The sequence below is a fragment of the Tenrec ecaudatus genome, chromosome 1 (assembly GCF_050624435.1).
Source record: "Tenrec ecaudatus isolate mTenEca1 chromosome 1, mTenEca1.hap1, whole genome shotgun sequence".
Classification (NCBI taxonomy): domain Eukaryota; kingdom Metazoa; phylum Chordata; class Mammalia; order Afrosoricida; family Tenrecidae; genus Tenrec; species Tenrec ecaudatus.
The window spans coordinates 55078910-55094838 of NC_134530.1; the positions used below are offsets into that span (position 1 = coordinate 55078910).

At 60.0% G+C, this 15929-nt stretch overlaps 1 protein-coding gene across 9 annotated transcripts in view; it reads right to left on the minus strand.

The window, feature by feature from the left end:
- Window positions 1-2228: 2228 nt before the first annotated feature.
- Window positions 2229-15929, minus strand: part of COL16A1 (collagen type XVI alpha 1 chain) — a 49969-nt gene continuing 36268 nt past the window's right edge. For all 9 annotated transcript variants that reach the window (XM_075553393.1, XM_075553378.1, XM_075553368.1 and 6 more), the window contains 19 exons: window positions 15199-15243; window positions 15052-15105; window positions 14709-14744; window positions 13171-13233; window positions 10982-11053; window positions 10728-10781; window positions 10148-10192; window positions 9916-9960; window positions 9529-9582; window positions 9195-9248; window positions 8165-8215; window positions 7758-7847; window positions 6222-6257; window positions 5727-5771; window positions 4608-4796; window positions 4193-4259; window positions 3475-3651; window positions 3279-3356; window positions 2229-2569 (listed from right to left, as the gene is read on the minus strand). In XM_075553393.1, the coding sequence (XP_075409508.1) occupies window positions 2367-2569; window positions 3279-3356; window positions 3475-3651; window positions 4193-4259; window positions 4608-4796; window positions 5727-5771; window positions 6222-6257; window positions 7758-7847; window positions 8165-8215; window positions 9195-9248; window positions 9529-9582; window positions 9916-9960; window positions 10148-10192; window positions 10728-10781; window positions 10982-11053; window positions 13171-13233; window positions 14709-14744; window positions 15052-15105; window positions 15199-15243 (1458 nt within the window). In that variant the 3' untranslated portion in view covers window positions 2229-2366. The remainder of the gene's footprint in view (window positions 2570-3278; window positions 3357-3474; window positions 3652-4192; window positions 4260-4607; window positions 4797-5726; window positions 5772-6221; window positions 6258-7757; window positions 7848-8164; window positions 8216-9194; window positions 9249-9528; window positions 9583-9915; window positions 9961-10147; window positions 10193-10727; window positions 10782-10981; window positions 11054-13170; window positions 13234-14708; window positions 14745-15051; window positions 15106-15198; window positions 15244-15929) is intronic.

A 15929-nucleotide genomic window follows, 5' to 3' on the forward strand; every position in this document is an offset into this window, starting at 1 on the left:
TCGGGGCAAGGACCACCTCCATCTAGTTTGTCTCTAAATCCCCAGAGCCTCCCCACAGGTCCTGGCACGAAACCGAAAGAGGAACTGCACTCACCAAGTTAGACTGCCCGTGGAATGATTTGTGTGTTGCCCTAAAGGCCTGGGAGCGGCTCAGAAGTGAAGCCAGGGGAATAGCAGGGGAGGCAGATGGGGGCCGCCAAGGGTGAGAGACGAAAAGGAGTCGAAGCAGTCACTCCTCCTGCCCTTCTCAGCTCCCCCAGCTCCCAAACTTATGAGCAAGAACCGCGGATTGTTTTTTGCTGACCATGGCAACAGAAAAGACTATAAAATGCAGCTTTCCATCTGGTTCTTCATGGTCCAAGAAAATACAGCAATTTCAAACTCCAGGGAGACAAGTACTCAAATCATCAAGGCCTAAACCTAGCCTGCCGTAGAATCCCTTCAGAGCAGCATGGATTCAACTCAGAAAGAGGAGGGGGAAGCATCTTTTACTCTGGCAGGATTGATTCGCTGGTGGTCCTCAGCGAGGCTGGGGGGGGGGGGGTTTCCGCTAAGCGATGCTCCTCTCTGGCCTTCAGAGCCAGCCTGCTCCACACAACAGCTGTCCCTTCCTTTCCACTCCAGCCAGCCGGCATCCTCCTCATCACAGGCCCTTCCTGGGGCACCACACAGCAGCACGCGGCAGCCCAGGTCCTAAGTAGAAGCTAGCCTTCCAATGGGAGCGCGCTAACATCTGTCCTCATCCACCATCCAAAGCCTGGCTGCTGCTTCAATGCAAAGATGTTTTTGCCTTTTAATGTTTCATGTGAGGACCAGGGTCAACTGAGAATTGCCAGTGAGGGATGAACCGTAGAGCGACTCTTCCGCGAGCTAAAATCATCACGCCAGACAGTCCGGTGTGCTCGGGAGCCGGGCTGATTGCACACCTCTGCCAAGGACACACCTTGCTCCTGGCAGGGAAATAAGGAGGGCAAAGGTTCTAAGAAGGCGGCCGATGGTATTCGAGGCCCAACCACAACAGGGAGTTTTCAGAAACGTGTGGGACAAGCCATCTCTAGAGAGGTTTGACAGCTGGTTTGAAGGCTTCAGGCGGCTTGGATAAGTAGATGAGGCTCTGGCGCATTTCTGAGCCTGCTCTGTGATCCCTTTGAAGTGTATCCAACTCCAGTAAACCTTCCAGAAAACCAGGGCCAGTGGGGGGATGGAGGGAGAAGGGAGGAAAGTCTCTTTGGAAGCCCTTCTGGCTGCAGGGTGCTGTCTCGCGGCTCGGCAGGAGAGGAGCGAGGAAGGCTGCAGACAGAAGGCTGCTGTCCTGTCCCATTTGCCACCTTGTTGCTTTGTCTGCTCGGGCTTTGGACAGATGGAGGAGATAGCAGGGAGATGCCACCCTCCTGGGGGCCATGGAGGGCCAGGCACTTAGATCCCATCATAACTGAACCCCTTTCCTCTGAGGTCCCCCAACTGGTTTCTGGAGGCCTGGGGCAAGAGAGATTGGGAGAGCACCCCTCACCCCACCACCAACACCCAAGTTCGAATAACAACAAATAACCCTGGGCGCCATTTACAGTCAGTCCAGAAAGCCAGCGCCTGGAACACCTCTGGAGAGCTGACAACAAGGCCCTAGGTTGGTACAGGCAGGAGGTTCCATCTCATTTCCCGGAGAAGCATTCCCTGGTTGCCTCCGCCAGCAGCTGGGGCCTCTCTCTCCCCCTATTTGCACAGCCTCTCTAATCAAAGAATTACTGGAGCATCAAGGAGAGACTGTGCTCGGAGGAGCGTCCAGGCAGAGGAACCCACCTCGGCCCTGGGTGGAAATTTCCCCAGGTGCAACCTGGCTTGGCTCTGGGTCACACGCGTAAGAAGTCAAGAGGGTAGGTGGGGTATCTAACAAGGGCATCTTTAGAGACACAAATAGGGAAGAGCCTTCCTGAGCTGGAAGCGGGGTCCCCAAACCTTCCTTTGGCTCATTTGCGTCAGTAGCAGGAGTAGGGGGGTGAGGGGTTCCCCTTCTTTAACTCGAGAGAAGTGGGCTGTGACAGAGAGGACACCAGGGCCCTAGGACTGGAGGATGAATCAACGCATCTGAGCAGCATCCCACCGCACCGCTGGCTGAGCCGACAATGGGGGGAATGCCCTGCGAGACCCTGGGGCCAAATGACATAGCGGAGAAGGAAGTCAGGGAGCAGCACCAGAGAAACCCCACCGGAAGTGGGGCTGCAGGTCCGGGGTTGTTTTGGGCTCTTTATTGTTAAAAAAATATTAACAGCAATTAAAAAATAAAGACATTCACAACCCATCCCAGAGTCCCGGAAGCTTGGTCCCTTTGTTTTCAATGGAGTCCTTCAGCTCACACGGCGGGGTGGGTTTCAGCCAAAAGGCCCCTTCATGCTCTTCATGGGGGGGTACTGCTGCTCCATCGGCATGGCCCCAAAGCAGTCAGAGGGGTTGCAGTGGCCAGTCTTGCCCGGCTGGCCCGTGGCGCCTGGGGGGCCGGGGATGCCGGGGATGCCTTGCTGGCCCATTGGCCCAGTTGCCCCCATCTTGCCGTACCCCGGAGGACCTTGGGGCCCTACGGAGGGAAGTGTCAGAAAAGAAAAGAGCAGGAGACACAAATCAGAAGCCGTGGTGGTCAGAATCCAGAGTGCTGCACAAGCACAACGCTTTCCCAGGTTACAGGGTGCCCTCCGGGAAGCCCCTGCCGAGCCTCGCGCACGTGGATTCAGCAGACCTCAACCCCACCACCGGCTACTCTCAGTGAGGGCTTCCACCGGCCAGGGAGCGGGGTAAGCATCCTCCACCTAATCTCCACCACACCCCTGAGAAAGGAAACCATTGTCTCCTGCAGAGGAGGGACACAGGCTCCGACAAGTCACACATCTGGTGGGCTTTCCGCGGGCTTTGGCCGTCCTCTTTCTAGCCACTCAACCGAGCAAGCTCATGCCTCAGAGAGTCGTTCTGAGGGGCTGAGTGACCACCTCAAGGTGACCCAGCCCAGAAGAGACCGAGCAGGACTCGAACTTGCATTCCCGGGTCCCCATCCTGCCCCGCTTTTGACCATGGCGTCATGCTAACACAGCTTAGGATCTGGGGGCAGGGAGCGGGCCTTCGGAGCTTGCCTTCCCCTCCCCGGGTCCCAGCAGAGTGCCCGGCCCACAGCAGTGTTGCACTACGTGTTGTGGATTAGCCTGTCGTTATCTGGGACTCTGCAGGACCGCACTGTAGACAGAACATTGGGGGAGCGGGAGAGAGGCTCTTGCCACTCAGAATTTCTTGCCTACCTGGGGGACCAGGGAGACCACTTTCTCCTGCGATGCCCACACCAACGTCTCCCTTCTCACCTTTCGTCCCAGGAAATCCTGCCACACAGGAAACAAGTATCAGTCCTGCTCCGGGGAAGAAAAACAAAGCACAAACCAAGACCACTTTCACTCCAGAGCTCCGTGCGCCCCGTCGTTGGCCGGAGGGCAGCGGTACCTCTCATTCCAGGCAAGCCTTGCCGTCCTTCTCTGCCTATCTGACCCGGGAGCCCGGGTGACCCCGGGGCACCGGGCCGGCCAGGGACCCCGTCCTTCCCTGGGGGTCCTGGTCTTCCGGGAGCCGCTGACATCTCCACGGGGAACTGCATCCGGGAGGTGTAGTAAGCCATCCTCTCTGTAAGAGACAGCAAGAGTAGGTGGCAGGGGGTCCCCAGGGACCTTCCAGCAGAGGGCCCCCGGGGCACGGGTTCTGGGGCTCCATGTCCTCGTCTCAGCGTGCTCTCTGGCGCTGGGGTCTGATTGTGGCAGCGCTCCTCACACCCTCCCTCGCTTCCCCACTGGCCTCATGGGGAAGGCTGGTGCCCTGGCCGGTCCCCAGCACAGGCCTCCACAAGTGCACTGCGTGGCCGTGGAAGGAGAACACAGGGAAAGACTTCAGAAGCCGCCAGCCATCCTGCCTCTGTGTAGTCTCACTTCACACTGCCTCCTGTGGGCAATTTAGGTGTCTGTCTCCTCTGCTCACTGCGTCTCTGGACAGAGTGGGGGACGAGGGAGGTCTGAAGTCTATGTGAGCATGTGCCAGCTCACCCCAGTCCTCTAGGTGTTTGTTTTGTGGGGTGACCTTGAGCGTTAAGGAAACGGAGGTCCCGGTAGGGTGGGGAAGCCGTTGGGAAAGGCAAGTGGCACCCCCTGCCACTTAGCCGGCTGCCCATTACCATCAAACATTTTAATGATCTCTTGTCTGATGAACCTCTTGATTTCATCATAATTCACTGTGTCTCCCTGCGGAAAGAAGAGAATCTGGCTGGGTTACCCTTCCAAGCTTGTGCACGGGGAAGAAGGGTGAGTGGGGGACTCCCAAAGGGCCTTGACCCAAGGCACAAACACCCCGCTTCCCCACCCCCACCCCCCACTGAAACGATCCCAAAGATCTTGTACACAAGTACATCTTCCTGTGGGAGGCTCCCTCAGCCCTCCGCTCCCCACCCCCATGCTGCTCCCTCACACAATTAAGAGCCACCATAATGGGGAGCATATTCTTTCCCCCCAAATGTCAGCAGGGACTGACCCATGGCCCACCCACAGGATCACCTGTGGACTGTGCCAATGGCTGCCAGTCTTCCCCCTTACCATGGAGCCAGGCATGCCGGGCATTCCAGGGCTTCCTGTGGGCCCTGGGGACCCAGGGTGACCTCTCTCTCCGGCAGGGCCTGGTGGCCCAACAGGGCCCATGGAGCCACTCTTGCCAGGTCCTCCGGGCATGCCAGCTCTCCCCTTCTCTCCTGCTTGGCCCTTCTGTCCCGAGGGCCCCAGGTCACCCTAGAAGGACATGGGATTACAGCCCAGTGTGGCCGAGTCCTGTCAGGTCCGCACCGTAAAGGCTCAGCCATCCGCCACGAAGCCCACAGCAGCTCCCTCTGCTTGGACCACAGCACCCTGAGGGGCCACCACGCCCACTGCTCTCCTGCCATTTCCCCCGAGGAACCCAAGATGTGGCGGCCCTTCTCTAAGGTTTTAGCTCCGGCTCAGAAGCTCCGATGGCTCCCTCCCACGTGCCCTCAGGAGAAAGGCCTATCTCTTGCTCAGAGTTCAAGAGCCTTCCTAAGGTGGCCTTGACTTGTCCTTCTCCAGCCTCCTCTCCCTGTCCTTACGCCTCTACAGAACCATCATTCCTAGACTCTGCCATGACCTCATACAAGCGGTTCCCTTGCCTGGGCTCCATCCCCCCCGACCCCCCACCCCTACTTCTAGACCAGTGAGGACTTCTACCAGCTATAAAGCCCCTCCTCTTTCTTACAGCCCCTCCCTGCTCCCGAGCCAAGCGGGGCGCTCCTCCCTGCCCACTCCGCAGCCTGTCAAGGCCTGTCTTTCAAACTGGACAGATTCTAGTATCCCTGGGCCTGGACAATGGTGAGTGCCTGCCTACTGGTCAGGGACCCCCATCTGTTTCCCCAGGGCCAGGGCGGAGGGCCTGGGGTGTAAGCAAGAGCAAGTGATACTCAGGAGATGAATGAATCAATGAATCAATTCACCGACAAGTGCATGAACTAGAGATTTCCATTCCCCTAACCAGGGCTAAAAGCCCAGGAAGAGCATCACGTGAAAAGTTTGCAGAGACAAGCTTGTGCCAAGTCCTGCCCATGGGCCTTCCTGTGTCCCCTCCTCTCCAGGGCTATAAAGTCACAACCAGGAGCTAGGTTAAAACAGCTCATTTCTGTCCCCTCTCAAACGCAGGCAATGCCCACTCACCTTGGGACCCGGAGGCCCGTAGAGCCCTTGTTTTCCAGGGGGTCCCTAGAGGAAAGCAAAGGTAATGGGTCAAGTTCAGGCAGCATCCCTGGGTCAACCTTCACAGCCTCAGGCCCCTAGGTAGTGAGTGTCCAGCGGGACAGAGAAAGAACAACAGCCTCGCTCCAACAGAGGAGCTGGACGTCCCCGGGGGCCTGGCCTTGTTTGGCTGGATTTCTGGTCACAGACAGGGGGAGGGTGAGAAGTCAGAATGAGAGGGCGGGTCTGTGGCAAGCTAGGGAGATCTGGTCAGGGTTGACGCCCAGGAAATGCTTGTATGGAGCTTCTCATGATGATGGTCTCTCTTGACCAACAAAACAAGTCTTCTTCCCGTCCTTGCCATCTGGTCCCCAGAGCAGTGAGGGTCCCTAGTGTGTGCTCAGTGGAGGAAGAGGGGCCCGGAGCAAGGCAGGGAGCAGGGGGCAGGGGAGCAGGAGAGACGGGCAGCACACACACCTCTTTTCCAGCTGCACCATCTGAGCCAGGCTCGCCCTGCGGGGTGGAGACAAGGGGAGGGGGCTGTGAGGAGGAACTCCTGCCCACCTGGGGGGTCCCATGCCTCACCGTCCCCTCTGCACCTGGCCAGCTCCATGCCTGACACGGACTCGCCAGCTGCGGCCCTTACCGTCCGACGCTCCGGCCACGGGCTCCGGAAACTCCCACAGCCCGCTCTAGCCCCATCTCCGACCCCTGTGCCAGCATCACCACAGATGGCTCCTGGCTGCCCCTGACTGTGAGCTCTCTGAGGGCGGGACAGGCTGCGACTGCCTGGCTCTTACGCCCTGGCTCTGCGTGTGGGTTGTGTTTGCTGGGTGGCCGTGTATGAACTGCGAGCCGGGATGGCTCTATTCTCCTGTGAGGTCTTGGGCCTCAGCCAGTGTGACCCTGAGCTGGCTCCCTCTGCAGGGCGGGGGAGGCGGCCCCTTTTGGTGGGCTGCTGGGAAAAAGGATTCCGTGAGCAGACACGGGGCATCACCTGGGGCTCGGGAGGCTCCTGAGCCTGCCAGCACGGAGGGGCGGAGGGGTGCGGAGTGGAGGGCTGTCCAGGCCCTTGGCAGGAATCGGACTGAGTAGGAGGGGTGAGACTGGAACTCCTGGCAGATGGGCTGAGCCTCCACCGCCACACCAGTCAGAGTGCCCCACTGGCTCCAGGCCACCAGCCCAGGGCAAGGCAGGGGCTCCTGTCTTTGCTACTGTTCCCGGGAGATGTCGGCTCTGGTGAACGCAGCCCAGGAAGCTGCCAGGCCTGAGACTGGCGATCTCCATCTCACACCCCCTGGCGTGGCCCGGCCCACAGGGACCTCTGAAAGCAGAGTATTGCCCCGTGGCTAGGACACACATTGGCTAGGAACCAGGCCGACTGGGGGTGGGTGGGTGGGTAGGGTGGGGGTCTCGTCAGAGCTCTTCCTCACTTGCTGAGCACGTCTTCCACCTCCCCGAGCCCCCGTTTCCTCAGCCAAGGCCCCGTCAAGAGGATTGCTGCGTCCATGAAACGGCACATACACTCTGAGCTCTGAGCTCTCTGGGGTCCCTCACATGATCAGTGGACCATATATCGTAGCTCTTGGTATTAAGCGTCGCCTGAGACCCAGGAGCGGGTTCTGAGAAGCTGAGACCGAGAAAGCAACAGGCTTCTGGCTCCTGAGATTTGCCAAGGTGGCTGTCGACATGCCCCCTGGGGAAGGGGCTGTGGCAGGAGAGGGCCCACACCGCCTCTGTCCGGGAGGGACCAGCATGGGTGGGGCAGTCTACCTTGGAGGCAGGGACCGTGCATAGGGATGGTCCACGGCTGACATCAGAGCTGGTCTTTTCTTCCCCGTGAGAGTGGGGAAGTCACTGCTCCGTCCTGCCCCCCTGCCAGGCTGACTGCCTCTGCCTCTGCCCCCGCCCCCACCCCACCCCGAGTCCAGGTCTGTAGCACTAACTGCAAGTGGCAAAGCCAAGGAGCTCCTTCCCTGGGCAGGCGCTGCGCCGTGCTGTGAGGGGTCTTACCGGGGGGCCCGGGTGTCCGGGTGAGCCAGGCTGGCCTGGAATGCCTGAGAGGCCTCTTTCTCCGGTGGCTCCTCTGTCTCCTTTGGGGCCCTGGAGGACAGAAAGGGAGATGGCGGAAGGCAGGGAAGGGGCAGGGTAGACCCCGCATAGCTAGAGGCAGAGACCCCACCATGTACCAGGGCCCTAGGCCCTCAGCACCTGGGGCCCGACAGGGGAGCTGGTACTATCTGCACTTGCAGCAGGACCCTCTCCGAAGGCCTTCCACGCTGCCCAGCTGGGGAGATCATTGGAGCCAGGAGAGGCTGGGGGTCCGGGCAGAGGGAGATGGGAGCCCTCCTTCCTCACTCTGTAAGAGGAACCCAAGGCCATACCCCTGGGACAGAGGGACTGGAGGGGGACACACTCACCATTGCTGAGATCCCAGCTGGTCCTGGCTGGCCTGGAGGCCCTGGCGGCCCCTACAGAGAGACGGGTCAGTCGGATGGTCAGAAGCTCCTGGGAGGAAGACGGTCCCCGGGGAGGTAGCGAGGGGCTGACCGCGGCAACAAGTCCTGAAGCGCGGCAGTTCTTGTCTCCCCAGAGCCCTCCCTGGCCTCCTGCTACTGCACATGAGCACCCAGGGGCCCTCCTACTCTCTCCCCCTTCCAGGGACCTGTTGAAGGCATGCACTGGGAGCCACAGGCAGAGGCCAAGCACAGAGGGCAGAGGACAGAGGGCGCTAAAGAGGTGGGTCTGGGGTCCCCCTTCCTAAAGGCAGCCCCCCTCCTTCCTGCTCTCTGGGAAGGCCAGGATCTAATTCTGCATAGCAACAGAGTGAGGGGCGCTGACCCAGTGCCCCCATGAATCAACATCCCTGGCTTGATTCAGCCATATTGATCTTCTTGGGTCCAACCATACTGGTCTTGGGGTCCCTCAAATGCACCAAGCTCCCCACGGCCTGGGGCAGGCTCTGTATCTGCTGCTCCTCTGTGGGGGCACGCTCCCCTCCCTCAACAGCTGGCTCCTCCTCGCCCTCACTCAAGTCAAGCCCCTTCTCCAAGGCCTTCACTAACGTTGCTCCCCAACCCCTCCCTCGCCCTCCCGTCACACTGTCTGCATTCAGAGTGCCCACACGACAGCTCTGTGTGCTCACGGGGCCTTGCGCCCCTTACTCATGCTGTGGTCCCAGTGGGTGGAAAGGGGCTTGCATGGAGCAGGTGCTGAAGCAATGCTTGAGGAACCGAATGCCCTTTGTTGGATAAGGAAACACCCATGTGGATCCAAACCAAGAAAATGGGGGAAAGATATGGATGAAGGGGAGCCTGGAGCCCCTTACAGAGCTCTGAGGGTGGCGTTGCTCTGGTTGTCCTTTCAGGCCATCACCAACCTGCCCCCACCCTTGCAGGATCTGAACCCCACACAGGCAGAGACCAGAGCAGTGCAAAGCATTTAACTCACAAGGTGGCCCGGGGGGCCGGGTCTTCCCTGGGGTCCCATGGAGCCAGGCTCACCCTATAAGAGACAGATGGACTCACTCGTCACACGTGACACTACAGCAGGGGAGGGCTGGGCAGTAAAGCTGAGCAGGTGGGCACGGTCATGAGCGGGGGCCAGTCCAGGCCATGGCCTGCAGGCTCCAGCCTGCCAGGGTCCGAAGGCCAACCCTGCTCAGCCTTTCTAGGCTGGTGGCCCAACAGTCTCTCGGGAGAGTGACCTTTCAGAAGAGGAAGAAGGCTCGTGATGTGCCCTGTTGGGTAAGAGGCCCCAGCAGGCCGAGGAAGGAGGTTCTTACCTCTGCTCCAGGCCGGCCACTACTGCCGGGGGGCCCTGGTTTGCCACAGTCACCCTAGGAGGCAAAGACACAGCTAGAGCCCATCAGACCTTCCCTGGCTCACCCGGTACCAAATTCAAGTTCACTCACTCTCAAGTTTCAAATTCACCCCACATTGGAGGGTTGAGGCCATCAGCCCTGATGCTGGCCCTCAAGCTAGTAGATGGAGAAGCCCTCACCCATGACCCTGGGCACCACTGGCTTTGAGAGGCATGGGTATTGGATTGGCATCTCAGTCCAGGGTCAGGTGGCACCTCCACCCAGGCGAGGCTGTCAAGTCTGTCTGAAGCCAGGCCTGGTGGAGAACAGGGACAACCTGCCTGGCAGAAGTCACCGGTCCTTCCTTACCTTAGGTCCCGGGAGGCCAGGGTGTCCAGTCTTCCCCTTGAAGCCCTGGAAGGAAAAGTAGGGAGCTGTCACACTTGTTTGCAGTCCCCCTCATCTCAACCCTCCTCCCTCTTCAGAGTCATAGCATGACATCCACCTCTGGGGCCTGGATCTGAGGGGCCGGCCCTCTCAGGCCCAGCCTGCAATGTCCGGCCCTCAGAACCACCGAACCCATTCCTGCTGTTCAACTTACTGGGGGTCCCATGAGTCCAGGGGGGCCAGCGGGACCAGGGTCTCCCTAGGGAAAGAGACCAAGACATGGAGGCAGGACTCTGGTCCAGCTTGTACCCAACACAGACACTCGTGTGCCCTCCCCCCTTTCTCCAGCTCCCTCTGGACAGGGGTGGGGGGTGGCTATCATGGGGCCAGGCTGTGCATGCTGGGTACAGAAGGGGCTGGACTTGATGTTCTGCCATACACTATGGGCCCATGCCTTTCAGATTCCCCAGCAGAGCCAGACCCCACGAGCCAGGGCATGCTCAAATCCTCCCGTCCCTGCAGCCCGACTCTCCCCGACACCCAGCCGGGATTCTCTGGCTGCCAACATCTCTGGGTAATTGATTCCCTTCATCGCCCAGCCTGTGGAGAAGCCTAGCGTGTCCAACCAGGTTAAGGGTGGACCGAGAGCCCACGGAGCAGGGAGGGAGTGTGTGCTGGAAAGCAGATGGCAGGGAGGTGTGGGCACCCCCTGGCAGAGGGGGAACTTGAGTTCCTTTAATTAGGCTTCTCAGGACTGGCTCCCGGGGAAGAAAGGAAGTGGAAAGGCGCCTCACCCTCAAGCCAGGCTTGCCGTCCTTCCCATCCAGGCCATCCAAGCCGGCAGGGCCCTGCAAGCAGGACAAATTTGGCTGCCTGCCTGTGCAGGGCCCCCACAGCAAGCAGAAGGCTGCCCACCCCTCAGCTCTCCCCACCCCTCACCCAGGCCCACCCTTACCGAGCACACCCGAGTGCAAACACCCACATACGTGTGTGCTTGCACACTCACACACAGACTCATGCTCGCCAGGCTATGCAAGCCCACACTCACCTGAATCCCAGGAGGTCCTGGTGGCCCAGGGGAACCAGGCATGCCTGATGGGCCTCGAGTCCCTTCATTGCCCTGGAAACCAGTCCCCCACCCCCCAACATAGTTAGCAGGGCCTTGGTCCTCCTGGGAGCCAGGCTCTGCACCAGAGGAGAGAGGGCTGGTGACCAGCGGGGGTAAGGACAGCTAGCCCCAGTTCTGACCTGCCCTAACTGGGTAGGTGGCACACACCCTCCCAGCCACCTAGCTCCATGTGCCCAGGGTCCCCCTCCTGGGCTTCCGACTGTGGGGGAGCAGGGCCGGTTCAGCCGGTGCTTTCTTCAGGGCTGATGGGGACTCTGGCTCAGAGTGCTCGATGGACACGCAGCAAGTACGGCGTGGGCTCTGGTGGCCCCAAGGGGGACAGAGACGGTGTTCTCCGGTGGTCACAGCCCACGGGGGCTCCAGGCCCACCCGCAGCAAGGCACTCTAACAGCCCGTGTTCTGGGCCAAGAGCCCACGTTCTGGCCCATGCTCTGCATAAATAAGGGGCTCAGTCGGTGAGGGACCAACGTGTCACCTCATGCTAGCCTCCGAAGGCTTGTGCAGGTGAAGGAGGAGAGCAGGGAGCCCCAGAGGAAACCGCGGGGAAAGGATGAAGGTCTGGAAATGGCTGAGATGGCTGAAGTGCCCGGGAGGCTGGGAGGCCTGAGAGAGAGGGTGGGGTGGGAGAGGAGACTGGGAGGGGGGTAGGCACCTCCTTGGGAAGGCCCTGAGCGCCGAGGGACACTTGATGGTTGTGCAGACCAGTGTCTTCTCAGAGCCCTGGATGGCCCTGGAGGAGCCCTGAGGGCTGGGGACCCATGGTGAGGGCCCAGACAGTGGGACTCCAGGATGCCTACACCTGCCTTAGCCAAAGTAGCTCTGCCTACACCTGATTTATAGACTGGGTTTTCACGTGAAGACAGGCTCACGACTCCTGAATGCCTTCACTATCGGCGTGGGGAGCCACCAAAGGTTCAGAGTGGGGCAGTGATGAGAACAAACATTTGAACTGGCATGTTCACCGGTGTGTGTGTGTGTGTGTGTGTGTGTGTGTGTGTGTGTGTGTGTGTGTGTGTGTCTGCTGAGGTGGGGTGGGGTGGGGGAGGGCAGGGTGGCTTCCCTGGCGCAGCGGGCTGACTGGGGAGTAGTTGAAGGAGGGGAAGAGGTGAAGTGAGACTAGACACCCAGCAGAGGAAAAGAGCTCTGGGGTGGAGGGGGACTGCAATGCCACCCGTCGCCGGGAGGGGTCAGCACAGTCCCAGGAAATGTCAGCCCCCACCGGGAGCTGGGACCCCTGGAGAGCCCCCTGAGCTTTCTCCCTCTGGCTCAGAAGCCATGGCTTAGGCCAGGGGGGGTGGGGACAGGGAGGGGCCTCGGGGCTCCTGGGACTGGGACTGGTTCTGTTGCTAAGTGGATGTCCACCGTGGGCCGCCCTGGCCTCTTAGGCTGGTTCCCTCACCTGAACAATGGGAAGGGAGACCAAGGGAGCCTTCCCCGGGTTCCGCCAGCCCTGAAGCTCGGTGCTGGGTGTGTTTTAGCAGAAAGAGGCCCTCTCTCTGGGCCGCGGTCAGGGGTCAGTCTAGGGGTCCTCATAGCTCTCCCCACCGGCCACATCTGGGATGCCCAGAGGTTGGACAGAGACTGTCTGCTTTAAACCAAGGCAGAGCTCTGCCCTAAGCGCATGCAGCCAGCCAGCCCCAGGGGCTCCTCGGACGGACGGAGGACGGCTGCTCCTTCCCACCTTGTCACCAGATCTGGGGCCACCCCTGCCTTCTCTGCCCCTTTGGAGAAACCTGGGCCTGCCCCCCCTGGGAGGCTGGCTTCCTCCACCACTGTTAGTCCCGAAGACAAACAACCAGAATGCCCCCTGCAGTGGAACACAGACCGCTCCCAGGTGGGTGGTCAGTCCTTCCCTCCTGGCTCTCCCCCTTGAGGAGGCAAAACTGCTGTACCAGCCTGTCCAGACTGCGTTCTCATTTCCCAGCACTTGCTACATCCCGCTGCCCCCTCCCAGAGCTCCCTCCCTGATCCCAACAGACCAAGGAGCCCAGCGGGTGGGGTCCTAAAGCGCTGCTGCTGCCCTGCAGGCTGGTCCAGCCTTATTCTCCAAGGGCCTGAGGCAAGGGCTTAGCTCTTGCAATGGACCTGCAGGGTGGGGTATGGCTTACCTTCTCCGCCTGGGGGCCCGGTGGGCCAGGAGATCCAGCTTTGCCTGGGAATCCAGAGGGACCCTGTATCAACAAGGGAGCAGGTGGTAATAAAAGTGGAAGAGTGGGTGGTGGTGAGCTCCAGTCCCCCTTCTTCCTTCTTAGGCTTGTGGTGTTAGTTGCTGGCCAGTCGATTCTGACTTTCATAGTTGCCACATGTACAGAACACAAGTACTCCTCCGGTTTTCTGTGTCACTGTGGCTTTTGGATGAAGTTTACCGAACAAAGTGGTTTTCCATTCAGTGATTCATACACATCATTTGGTTTGTGACCTTGACTGCTAACCCCCCAAGGCGACAGACGCTCCCCACTTCCTCCCTGTGTTTACTGTTTCCATTGACCCTTTTCTTTCTCCCTATCCCTTCCTGCCATCTGGCACAAGGGTTACAGGCTGGGCTGGGAACCGCAAGGTTTGCAGTTCAAAACCACTAGCCGGTGCCCCAGGAGAGAGACTCCACTCCTGCACGGAGTGGCAGCCTCAGAAACCCACTTGGGCAGTTCTACCCTGTCCTGGAGCGTCGCCATGAGTTGGCACCGGCTCCGTGGTGGGGACTTTGGTTTTTGGGTCTGCATTGGCGGCTGGCTTTGCTAAGGAGCGTGTGGCTCCTGGTGTCACTGCTCACCGTGCAGGCCTGTCCAGCTGAAAGCTGGGTCATGGGTGAAGTTCACTTCCAGGGTGAACAGTGTCTAAGGACCACAGTCTCCATGGGACCAGTGAGGCTGGTCTCTTGTATAATTTTGAGTTTGGGTCTACATGTCCCTCCTGCCCTTTCTGGGACCTCCTCATGTGATCCCTTTCTGCCTGGTCAGTGGTGGCAGCCTGGCACCAGCTAGCTCTTCTGGTCTCAGGGCCACCGACACTAAGGCTCCCGTGGCCCATGAGTCCTTTGGACAGATTGTTTCCACTCCTCCTGGCTTTTCCTCACTCTCCTCTGCTCCCAGTGAGGGGAGACTGGTAGTGGCACCTCACATGGCCACTCGCCAGCTTTCAAGACCCCCAAGCCAGGTGCAGAACTTGGTGTTTGTGGACATGTTATGCCGATTGACCTCGATGCCCTCGAGCCTTTGGTGCTGAGCCTGAAGACCCAGCCATCCAGTCCTTCCAAGCGTTTGGTTATAAGGCTTCCCATGTCATGACCTTACAGCAGTAGAGAGCTACGGCATATTTCTGAATCTCAGGGGGTGAGTGGGTTCAAACCCTTGGCCTTTGGGCTAGTTGTCCAGCAGTTAACCATGGTATCACCCGCTGACTCCTGTCACGTTACACTGCCCATTCAGCGTGCGCGGACTTCTTAGGAACTTCCTCAGGGGCACTGGGCCTGGCTCCCTGGCCAGCTGGAGGCCCTGCTCTCTAGGGCCTGGGTCCTGGAATGAGACCTGGCCACCCAGCCTGTCTTCTTGGCTTCGTATTTCCTTTCCCCAGGCCCATCCTTACCCAGCCTGGCCTGCCCCTCCCCAGCAGGACTACGACACAGAGTCTGCCTTGTGTCCCCACTCACCGGCGGGCCTGGAAAGCCTGGCTGGCCTTGAAATCCCTGTGGGAAGAAGCAAGGGACGGTGTACTGTGCCGGCTTCTCTCCTGCCTGGCTGCCCAGGTGGAAAGAGTGACCAAGTGAGACAGCCCTGAGACCGCGAGGCCTAGCAAGGAGGGTAACCCAGCCTTCCCTTCTGCCCAAGAAGGCGAGTCTCTGAATGCATGCAGATGGAGGGTCATAGCTCCAGGATGGGCTGGGTTGGGATGGAAAGGCTTAGGCTGGTCCCCGCCTCCCACATACATGAGGATGCCATCAGCATGGAGGGCGCAGTCTTTCCTGCCACCACCACCCCCAGCCACCCACTCACCTGGTCCCCCTTCTCTCCCGAGTTGCCTTGGGGTCCTCGCTCTCCTCGGGGACCCTGTCACCCACAGAGAACAAGGCCATGGCTGGCATCCAGGTCTGCCTTCTCTCAGGAGCCAGAGCCCATCTCCCTGCCCACTCCCTCACTCACCGCTGGGCCCTGGGGACCTGGGACTCCTTCAGATCCTGGGGGGCCCTGGGGACACAGAGCAGCAGAATCAGTCTCTGAGGCTGGCGGAGTGTGAAGGCCAGGGAGTGGGGGGGTGGTTTGGGGGGGGTAGGACCCCGGGCCTGGTCTGCTCAGGCCTCCCTTCTCTTGTCCCTCCACACTCCCTCTCATCCTGCCAACTTCTCTCCCTCGGCTTTGTCCACGAACCTTCTGGGGGTCCCTCTGTGAACGAGTGAGGGGCAGACCCTCCCCTAGTGCTGAGTTCTGTCCTCTGACGCCATGGCCCTGTCCTGTTTCATGTCCCCCACCCTCTCTCCCCTTCTGCCTTCATTTGGTCAGACTGCACTGTGTTCTGAACTTGCTCAGGGGCCTTGGCACGTGCTGCCCCTCTGCCTGGAGCGCCCATGCTCCCCAGGCCTGGCTGGTCTCCTGAGGCCTTACCAAACCACCCCTGGCTCAGGCTGCTCCTACAGTGCCCCACCCTGGTGCCTCCTGAGAGTTCCCGGGACACACAGCCAGGGGGCTCTCTCTCCCTCCCTACTTGTGTCCCAGCTCCTTTCCGACCCTCTATTTAATAGCACCCGGTCAAGGCCCACCCCTAAGCTACTCTGCTCCCTCAGCATCTGCCATCAGACCCCCACCCTAAGATGTGAGCCCTTGGAGGGGCCTCCTAGTAGAGCCTGGCACCCCGCGGGCGCCCCCTCCCGTGCAAC